General features: G+C 60.4%; 1 protein-coding gene across 2 annotated transcripts; it reads left to right on the top strand.

Annotated features, from left to right (window-relative positions):
• The first annotated feature begins 5,080 nt into the window (after positions 1 to 5,080).
• On the top strand, positions 5,081 to 8,260 carry SFRP5 (secreted frizzled related protein 5). Of its 2 annotated transcripts, XM_027909689.1 has the most exons (3): positions 5,081 to 5,654; positions 6,389 to 6,466; positions 6,863 to 8,260. In XM_027909689.1, the coding sequence occupies exons 1-3, from the start codon at positions 5,123 to 5,125 to the stop codon at positions 7,201 to 7,203; spliced, it is 951 nt and encodes a 316-aa protein (XP_027765490.1). In that variant the 5' UTR covers positions 5,081 to 5,122; the 3' UTR covers positions 7,204 to 8,260. The 2 variants fall into 2 exon arrangements, with proteins under 2 accessions (XP_027765490.1, XP_027765497.1); XM_027909696.1 differs by lacking the exon at positions 6,389 to 6,466.
• The last annotated feature ends 2,103 nt before the right edge of the window (positions 8,261 to 10,363 follow it).

Below are 10,363 nucleotides of genomic sequence, written 5' to 3'. Positions count from 1 at the left end.
TGGCAGGTCCTGCCAGTTGCCATGGCAATGCTGTGCCTGCCAAGAGACGAAGTTTACTCTCCCGTGCTGCAGTGAGGGACCAAGAGCAGTCATGGGGGTTCAGCTCTGTCTGCCACCCCAGGCTCTGCCCATCATCCTGCACCCTGTAGTGTTGTCCCAGGGATGTCTCTTCTCTGGCTGCACCAACCCAGGTTCTGGGCTCCATCTGTCTCACAAGCCATAACCTGCTGTCTACAGGACCAGGGCATGTGTCAAGGAGCTACTCTCTTGCAGCCATACTGCCCAGTGACAGGCAGGACATGGACAGCCCTGACTTCACCCAAAATGTTCCCCATCACCACACAGCCCCTGGCCCTACCTGTGGTATCTGTTGTCCTCAGCATCTCCAGAGCTCACCAGGGTCTACCAGCTCCCCCATGCAGGGTGCACCATCATGGGCTTTCCAGTTTTAACCAGAGAGGGGATAGACCCTGCTGGTTCCCATGAAGAGGAAACAGGCTACTGCCGTGCCGTGCCATGCCATGCCATGCCATGCCAGGTCCTGCCATGTTGTGCTGTGGTTTCCAGCAGGGCAGGTCAGAGGTGGAGGAGGCTGGCATAGCCAAAGGGATCCCAGGCAGTAGGATCAGAGACAGTAAGAGCTCAGGGCAGTCCTAAAGTGCTGCATGGCCCTGTTGCTCCCTCAGCCCCAGCACTGTGAGGGGGGCTGGCAAGGTGCCTGCAGTAACAGGGCTCTGTCCCTTTTGCTCCATCTGCTCAGCCCTGAGGGACTATTTTTAGGCTGCCCTGCAGCAGGGATAGGCATGGCTGCTGCCAGAGCTGCCTTTACTTCCCTGCTTGACTTTTCCTCTGTGCCCGGAGTGAAGCAGCTCTGATCTGTCTTGCACAGACCCCATGGATCAGATCTTCCTTTGCCTCTGTCTCTGGCTAACTGCTCACAAACCCTGCCCCTGGTCCCATGGGATAGACACTGGGCATACTTGGGACCCCTATGGCTAACCTGCACAGACAGCATGCCTGTGCCCATCACGTCACAGCAGCCATGCCCCAGCAGTGCCCCTGCTTCAGCCCCTGCACTTGGCTCCCAGACCAAGACCAGGGATTGTCCCTAGTGTGTCTCGGTGCACACTGCTGCACCCCATCCCAGCATCTCAACTCTCCCTGCAGCCCCAGCAGGGTGGCTGGAGGCCATGGAGGGCAACTGGAGTCCTGCAACCGGTCCAGGACCAACCCCTGGGACCCCATCCTGAACCCACTGCCTGCTGAGCCCCCTCTCCAGCCTGTCAGGGCTGTCAGCGGCTCCAGCTCTGCTTCAAAGAGGCCACAGCAGGGCCAGGTCCTGGCAGCTGCTTCCCACGGCACTGGGAGGGCTTTCATTATTGGTGAGGGAGCATGAGATCACCATGCAGTGAGGACAACAGTGACATTTGGGAGGCGCAAAGACAGCGAGGCAGTGTGATTAGCTGATAACCTTTCCTGAGAGATGCCAGGTGTGTGCACCTGTGGCAGGGGGAGGGGGACACATCCCCCACACTCTGAGCCTCTGGAAAACAGCTCCAAGTGCCTCAGCCTGCCCCTTCACGCAGGACATGGAGACCGCCCCAAACTGGGGCCACTGACCCCACAGACTGGGCACTCTGAGAGTGGGCCCGCCTCTGTGGCATCTGCAAGCACTGCCATGTTCAGCTCTGTCCATACCAAGGGGTGGTTCTAGTGCACCCTACTGCACTGGGAGCCCCTGCAGAGGGCAGGGACAGCCCCCCAGCACATCCCGAGGAAGTCCACAGGTGCTGGGGGACTCAGCATCCTTCCTGCAAACAGGCAAGCAGAGGAGAATGTGGTTTCGGAGCCAGGTGCCAAGGTCTGGCTTTAGCAAAGGTGCCAGCTGGAAGCCGAGGTTGTGCAAGGATTGCTACCACACAGGGACGGGGCTGTGCTGGGAGTAGACGTGGGTGGCTTTTCCCACCTCCCCAGTGGGGCGGGGAAGGGCAAACAGCACTGCAGAGGGGTCTCCATGTGTGGTGCCACGCCGTGAAGCAAAGGGACTCTTCCGCAGAGGTTCCCCACAGAGGACACGTCCCCTCCCTGCCCTGCTGAGCAGGACCAGGTGCTGGGGGCCAGGACCGGGGTGTCCAGCAGCGAACAGGGAGGGTCTGTTTGCAAGCTGGCAGGAACTGGGCAGGGCCAGGAGGTGCTGGGTCGGGGCTGGGAGAGTGCGTCAGCTCCGCAGCTGGGCTGGGAACCCTGCCAGCAGATTCCTGGGTCTGCCGGGCAAGTGAGTGTGTGTGGGCGCAGGGCAAGTGCACAGCCACCACTGACCCTGTGCGCTGCCCGCCCTGAGGGTTCCACATTGCCCCCGGGGCCACCTTGACCCCACAACGCCCCCAGTCATGCCCCAAACTCCCACAGGCACTCACAGACGGGGCCACCCCCCCATGGAGCTGTGCTGCCAGCCCAGCATTGCCCCCCAGCCAGGGTGCTCTCTCTTTTGAGCTGCTGGACACCCTGGGACACGTGTCCCAGCACAGACAGCCTCAGCCTGCTGTCCCTTCCTGAGGGCCCTTGAATGGTCAGCTCCAGCGTGCTGTTCTCTCCTAAACGTCCCTGCTCCACAGTGAGTGCAGCCCATGTCTGGCACTGACACAGCCTGAGAAGCAGGATGGGAGAGAGCTCACCCAGCCCAGTCAGCCCACCCAGGCCCAGGGGATGCATCTTTGCTCACAGAAGCAAGGTCAGTAGCATCTAAAGCTGAGACAGGAGAGTGGGACACAAGGATGGAAAGAGGTGGCCAGGATCCTTCTCAGCATCTCATTTCCCAGGAGCCTCCTGCTCCCCCTGCTCAAATCTCCTCTGTGCTACAACCAGGCACAGGTTCTCCACAGGGAGGGCCTGGAGTGTCGATGGGGTACCCCCAGGGGGATGTCTTACCCTACCGCTCTGGCTCAACGTCCCTGAGGTCCCCACCGCAGAGGGGGCAGCCCCCATGGCCCCGCTTCCACCCTTGCTGCTGTGACAGGCAACACAGGCAGTGACACAAGTGCTGGCACAGCCAGCTCCCTGGAGTGACAGGCACAAGTGTCAGTCTCCCAGACAGCTGCATGGCAGCAGGACGGGAATGTGAGCACTAGAGCAGCCTATGCAGACAGGATGCAGGGAAGGGTGCCAGATCCACCTGCTTTGGGTCCATACCCTTCTCTGGGGTACACCCCAGATCTACCTCCCCTGGGGCATCCTGGGTGGAAAAGGGTTAAGGAAGTAATGTGAGTGCAGCAGGGAACCCCTAGAGTAAAGGTAAAGTCTCAGCTCAGAGACAAGGCTGCCAGGACACCAAGAAGGGTGGGAACAGGGAATGGACACCCCTATCCTGGAGCCATCTCTGCTCCCCCCCAGCATGGCCATGTTGACAGGAGGTGATTCAGTGGCTCTAAGGAAGGCATTGTGACAGACAGAGGGAGTGGGCCAGCTGGCAGGGAGCCTCTCACTCAACCCCAGCCTCACCAGCCCCCTCACCTCCATCATGGTACACCTATGGCTGTGCTTAGCATCCCACACACTGGCAGTTTCACCCTGCACACACAGCCTTGCTCTGCCTCCACCTCCCAGCTCCTGCTCCCAGGCCTTGCCAGACCCTTCCCAGACTAGTTCCCATGGCAATTACACCCTGCCCAAGCCCATCCATCACGGATTAGCTATTTTCTATCAGCATTTATCTCCAGACAATCTCACTCCTGCCATGACAGCCTGATGCCTCCAGCACCCTCCCTCCTGCTACCAGGCAGTCCTGATAAAGGGCTGCTCTATCTTATCGGGCTCCCTGGCAGTTACACATTAATGGTGCCATCTCTGGGGCTTGGCTGGGGCGAGATGAACCCAGCCCACCCTCGGGCTGCCAGTGAGCATCAGTGATGCAGTGATGGTCGCTGTGGCCTGCACAGAGGGCATGGGCAGGGCAGGCAGGCTGCAGGCAAGGGCAGGTTGTGTGGCTGAGGTTCCCAGCATGGCCTCAAAGCAGATGAACCCCACCAGGATTAGGGGAGCAGTCCCTGCCCCCAGCTCAGGGCAAAGAGCAGCTGCTATCACTGCATGCACTGGACTGTTTGCTCTATCACCATTAACAGAGCTGCCTTATCCAGCAGGCAGGGGCCAGCGACAACCCAAAGCCTGTTGGCCAGGCAGCAGCATCGATCACGGGAAAGGTAGGGGGTGCCCCAGATAACCCCTGCAGACAAATGGGCTTCTAATGGGGTCTTAAGTCTTGCACCCCCTGGCCCAGCCCATCTCCTAGGGAATGGGGGAATGTGGCCCTGGTAGGACCCTCATCCCACTTGTGCTCCAGCTTTTCCCACACTCTGGGCACTGGCAGAGCCTGTGTGAAAGCCCTTTGCTGGGAGGTGTAACCTCAGCAGACCTGTGCCCAGCAGACCATGGGCTGCCCAAGGTACATCCTGGCAGGGCCACCCATGAAGAACAAGAACCCCATGCCCATTGGCACCACCTTGGCACTGATGGCACACATGGCACCTGGGTACCTTAGCTCCCCCCTAGTGCTGCAGTATGAAGCCTCTTGGATGCCCTGTTCCTCCATCCCCTGCACCCCAAACATACCCAAACCCAGACCCCATGGGGCACTGGACAGAGAAGGGGGCAGGGGCACAGGGTAGGAACTGCAGGCCCTTGCCCCATGACAGGGAATGCCTGTGAGGTGCCAGTCAACATGGGCAGGGGGATTGGTGTATAATGGGGGCACCTTGCACCAACAACACATCCTCATGGGACAGACAAGCCAACCCTTCCAGACAGTATCACCCCAGGGACACACAGAGCCAGGGTGGACTGAAGGGGTGCACGCAGAGAGGCTCCCTGGGAGTCTGAGTTGGGAGCATGGAGCACCATGCAGCAAGGAGGAAGGGAGGGCTGGGGCAGCGGGGTGGGCAGGCTGGCGGGGGGCCGGGGCCAGCCCCGAGGGGCCCGACAGTCAGAGCAGATTGGCTGCCGGAGAAGCCTCCAGCCTTTTTAGAAAGGGCAGCGAGCGTGGGAGGCGCTAAGGGAGCAGGCGAGGTGCCGAGACACGCTCCCGTCCCGCTCGGCAACCACGGCCGGCAGCGGCAGGCGGGCAGCGGTGATGCCGCAGGCGGGCAGCCCCCCTGGCTCCGGGAGCACGGCGCTGCTGGCCCTGTCGCTGGCCCTGGCAGGGTCCCTGGGCGGCGGGCAGCACTACGATTACTATGGGTGGCAGCCCGAGAACCTGCCCCACGGGCGCTTCTACGGGCGGGAGCCGCAGTGCCTCGACATCCCGCCCGACATGCAGCTCTGCCGCGACGTGGGATACAAGCGCATGCGGCTGCCCAACCTGCTGGAGCACGAGACCATGGCCGAGGCCAAGCAGCAGGCTGGCAGCTGGGTGCCCCTGCTCGCCAAGCAGTGCCACACTGACACCCAGCTCTTCCTCTGCTCCCTCTTCGCCCCCGTCTGCCTCGACCGGCCCGTCTACCCCTGCCGCTCCCTCTGTGAGGTGGTACGTGACTCCTGTGCCCCCGTCATGGAGTCCTACGGCTTCCCCTGGCCTGAGATGCTGCACTGTGGCAAGTTCCCCTCTGACCACGAGCTCTGCATTGCCGTCCAGTTTGGGAACAGCAAAGCCACTCCGCCACCAGGTAAGTGGAAAGGGTACTGTGATGGGATGGGGATGCATGTGGAGCCCCTGCACCCCCGTCCCTTTGCCCCTCAAAGCAGAGCTCGGGACACTGGTACTGGCCAAGGACCCTCTGTCTGCAGCAGGGCACAAGTGGGTGCAGCACCAGCAGCATCAGCTGCTTTGTCTGGACACCACTCATTGCTCGAGAGAGCTGGGCACCCAGTTGCCTGCACAGAGCTGCCGCAGGACAGAGGAGAACATGAGATGAGGTGGGAGCCACTGGCAGATCCACCGCAGTGCTATCTATATCCCTCTCCTTTCTCTGGATCCCATGTCAGCAGCACAGAGTATACTTACTGCGCTTGTGGGTCTCAGTCCCACATTGCTGCTGCAGGTGGCTGTCCCCTCAGACAGGGGAGGGTACATCAGCCAAAGGCAGCCCAGGGTCAGGATCAGGGCTGTGACAACACCCTTCAGGCTGGGGCCACCCTCACTGTTGCTGTGCCGCCTCACTGTTGCTGTGCTTTAAAGTGACAACATCTGGTGGGAGGGCATCCTCATATCCCCTCCGCCGGGGTGGATGCTGGGACTCTGGCCAGAGAGGTGCTCTGTGCCCCGCTCCATCACCCCAGCACAGCTGCCCAGGGAGCAGAGAAGCTGCTGAGGCTCTCCCAGGCATGTCCCTGCGGAGCTGGCCCAGGTGACAAGTATGAGCAGCAGGAAGTTGTGACAATGACTGGTCTCTCACCACAGTGTCCAAGATCTGCACGCAGTGTGAGATGGAGCACAAGGCAGATGGCATGATGGAGCAGATGTGCTCCAGTGACTTTGGTGAGTGTTGGGGTCTGCTTCCCGGCCCCCCTGAACAGGGGTCTGCCTCCCCGAGGTCTGGCAGCCCAGGCAGGGGTTGACCAGAGGGTGGGGGGGTATGGGGACAGCCCCATGGGAGATCCCTGGCCATTCCCTTCAGACCTTGCATGCATGGGATGAGTGCACCACAGGAGAAGACATTGGTGGGGGGATAGACAGAACGGGACATGTGGGAGGTTCACTCAATAACCCCTTTCCCCTCCCCACACAATAACTTCCCCAGAGACCCACCCCAGGGATGGGCTGCACCCTGTTCTGCACAGTTGCCTGGCCCAGACCCTCCCCTCCCCAGTGCCCCAGTAGTCCCTCCCCCCACGTCCAACCCCAAGTCCAACCGTGCTTGGCTGCCCCACACAGTGGTGAAGATGCGCATCAAGGAGATGACGGAGGAGAACGGGGAGCGGCGGCTCGTGGCTGCCCAGAAGAAGAAGGTGCTGAAGCTGGGCCCGCTCAAGCGCAAAGACACCAAGAAGATGGTGCTGCACATGAAGAACGCAGGTGCCTGCCCCTGCCCCCAGCTGGACAGCCTCAGTGGCAGCTTTCTGGTGATGGGCCGCAAGGTGGGCAGCCGCCTGCTCCTCCTGGCCATCTACCCCTGGCAGAAGCACAACAAGGAGATGAAGTTCGCAGTCAAGTTCATGTTTTCCTACCCTTGCCCCCTCTACCACCCCTTGCTCTATGGGGCTGGGCAGCACTAGCACTCTGCCCACCCTGCATTCTCCCAGGACTCCTGCACTGGTCCAACACTGCATCCCTGGCATCCCTAGCTGCACCGCAGGATCCCAGCTCTGCTCACCTCAGGCCCTTGGCTGTGTCCCTGAACCCTGCTCTGCATCCCCAGGATTCCCACCTGCATTTATGGGAACCTTGATCCACAGCCAGGACCCCTGCCTCCTTCTGAGAGCCTTTTTCTGCACCCCCGGGACCCCTGTTGTGCTCGCAGGACCCTTGTCCACATCCAGCAGTTTAGGCTGAACCAGAGCCCTTGCTCTGCATGCTTGTGAGCCCTAGTCTGCACCAGAGACCCTTGGCTACTCCCAAGCTCCCTGTCCAGCAGCCCAGGGACTCCTGTTTTCATTTAGGATCCCTGCTTGGCCCTCTTGGGACCACTTGGCTGCACCTTGGACCCCAACCCTGTGCCTGTGTCCCCTGCCCAGCTCCCTCATGACATGCCCCAGACCCTCAGACCCCACAGTCCCTACTCCAGCCCACCAACACATCCCATGCCCTTACCTTGAGCTCGCATCCCCTCCCTGGATCTCACCTTCGCACAGACCCACCCCAGCCAAGGCAGGTCCCTTCTGCCTCCCTGTCCCCACAGACTGTTTCCCTCAAGACCAAGTGCCCAGAACAGCCCAGCCCCTGCCTGGGCTCCTCACCCCCCATTCCACATGGATCAGTGTGTGTGTGGGCTCCACCTCCAAGCCCCCCAGACCAGCTCTGCTGCATCGCTCACATACACCCCTGGCATGACCCAGCCCAGGCACCCCTTGCCCATACACACCACAGTAAATTATTCCATCTCAGTCTGTGTCCAGCTCGATGTGGTTCATGGGCAACCGCCCCTTGGGGCTCCCTCAGGGACCCCAGAAGAAGGGGAGAGGGGTCCCAGTCCTGCCAACTGAATGGGGCAGCCCGAGGGAGCAGGATCACCCTAAGCTCTGGCTCTACCCCACTCCAGCTGCCATGCCCAGAGCCTGAGTCTGGGCAGTCCAGACAAGTCAAGGAATAAAATTCCCAGAGGTCACAGGCATGGCACTCCTGCCCCTCCAAGGACCCTGTGAGGGTGTCATGATGTGGAAGGCGAGGGGACAGAGGCATCACTGTTGCTGGAACCCCACAGCTGAGTCTGACAGTGTTTGCCAGAGAGGTTTCTCTCTTTGTCATCCCAGGGGACAAATCCACAGGCAGGGACCTGGCAGCCCATGTAAGCAGTCTGGCACTGAGCACAGTAGGGGGAAGATCCTGGACCAGAAAGCCGCCATCTCTGGCCAATCCACACCCTAGCACTTGAAGGCCCTGCCTGCAGCTCCCTGCCAGCCCTGCCTGGCTGCCAGACCTCCCACACCACAACCTCCCACCTCCTCACAAAAGATTCCTGGTGCCACCCACTTGCACCAGCCGGGACCCTCCCAGCATCACAAGGACCAGGGCAGCTCTCAGCCTGGCCCCTCTGATGGCAGGAGGGTGCTGTCCCTTAGCTTGGCTCGACTCCCCCAGCTGCCCCCAAGTCCCAGCTGGCAAGGGGGGCATCCTGCCCGCCCCAGTCCTGTTTACCCAGTGCGCACTTGTATCCACCATCCCAGTGGGTGAGGGAGGCCTGAAAGCAGCCACCTGGACATTTACCCAGTGCCTGGCTGCCTGCACTGCATCATCTCATCAGAGCTGGCCCAGGTACAAGGGAGCCTCCTGGGATTAGAGAGAAATTGAGGCTGTGGGATGTCTCCACCCACCCTCTTCCAGGCTGACAGGACTACTGAGCACCTTCCCTTTACTGCACTGAGGTGACCCCTTCTCCCTCTGCCCTCCTTGGGCATGGCCTCAGCCCCACTGGTGAGCCTCCAGAACCCTAAATGGCACTCACATCCTGCTCCTGCTAGGGAGACGTGCCAGTGCCCCTGCCCTGCAGCCAGGCAGGGACGTGGGGTGGCCAGCTCCAGCCCCAGCCTCACACCAGGGGCAGGTAGTTACTGCCCTCCATCCTCCCCATGGCCACTGGGGGAAAAAATGAGGAAAAATTTCAAATATTAGAAGGTATGTTCAGGGAGTGAGTGCTGAGCACACCGCCACAGGAATAAGCATTGTCAACTATGACATTTTACCGCAAAACTTAAAACGTGTAAATAAAATTCCATCTCCCACAGCACAAGTTTATCTGTAGTCCTCTGTATTCTGTGTCATTAGCATCTTTCCAGGGAGTGTTCAGACATAAATGGCCATCATGCTCATTGCTCCAAGTGTTTTCTCTAGAAAGCCAAGTAACTCCTCTGCCTCCCACAGTTGGCTGTCTGAGCTCTACAGCTCACCCTCCCCCAGCCCAGTACTCATCCCACTGCAGACACACACACAAACACAACCCCACAGCTCTTGGAGTGCTACACAGCCCTCCCCACTGCTACAGCTGCTCCACTGCCCCCACTAACTGCTGAGCCAGTCCCCCCGCACACACAGCATAACCCAGACACCCTCATCATCAATGCCAAGTCCAGCTTTTCCCCAGATTTCCATGGGAAGAGGTTTATGATCCACAACCAAGAGGAGCTGCCCCATACAAGCTCCTACACTGGTGGGAGCAGCAAGGTCTGGGCTCCAGCAACTTCTCAGCCTGGTGGGTGTCAGAGCCTGGTGGGCACTGCCACCCCAAGAGCACTGGCTCCCCCAGATTCCCTGGCTGGGGGGAAGCTGCAGCTGGCTGGCAGGGACCCAGGCCGTGGCGGTTCCCAGCTGCACAGCAGCCAGGGTCACATTCCCGGAATAGCTGGGAGCTTTGCTGTTCACACAGGGAAAGGTCACCCTTGTGCACACAGGCAGCTGGTGGGACCACCACCCGGGTAGGGCAGGGGAAGGAGCAGCCACGGAAGGCAGAGGAAACCCAGCAGCTCCTGTCAGAGCTGAGGTGTTCCCTGGCTCCAGCCCAGCAGGATCCAGCCCTGGAACAGCCAAAGGGCAGCTGCACACAGCTCTGAGCAGGGAGCAAATAAGGCTACAGCAGGACAGAAGATGGAAACTCCAGTAAAGCACGGAGAGCTGGTGGCAGAGACACACCATTTCTCCACGAGCACCTGCAGGGCCAAGGCCAGAGGTATCAGAGTCATCTGGGACTAGGATAGCTTTCACTGGGACAAGACAAGAGTCAGC

The sequence above is a fragment of the Empidonax traillii genome, unplaced genomic scaffold, assembly GCF_003031625.1.
Source record: "Empidonax traillii isolate 1590-97213 ecotype Southwest subspecies unplaced genomic scaffold, ASM303162v1 scaffold27:size3997909, whole genome shotgun sequence".
In the NCBI taxonomy this organism is placed as follows: Eukaryota; Metazoa; Chordata; class Aves; order Passeriformes; family Tyrannidae; genus Empidonax; species Empidonax traillii.
The sequence above is the reverse complement of the archived record's forward strand: the minus strand, read 5'-3'. Positions and strand labels throughout refer to the sequence as shown.

Excerpts from the sequence above, each read along its gene's own strand:
- SFRP5 (XM_027909689.1), top strand. The coding sequence starts at position 5,123 with ATGCCGCAGGCGGGCAGCCCCCCTGGCTCCGGGAGCACGGCGCTGCTG. Across the intron at positions 5,655-6,388 it reads CAAAGCCACTCCGCCACCAG|TGTCCAAGATCTGCACGCAG; the intron begins GTAAGTGGAAAG and ends CTCTCACCACAG. Across the intron at positions 6,467-6,862 it reads GATGTGCTCCAGTGACTTTG|TGGTGAAGATGCGCATCAAG; the intron begins GTGAGTGTTGGG and ends TGCCCCACACAG.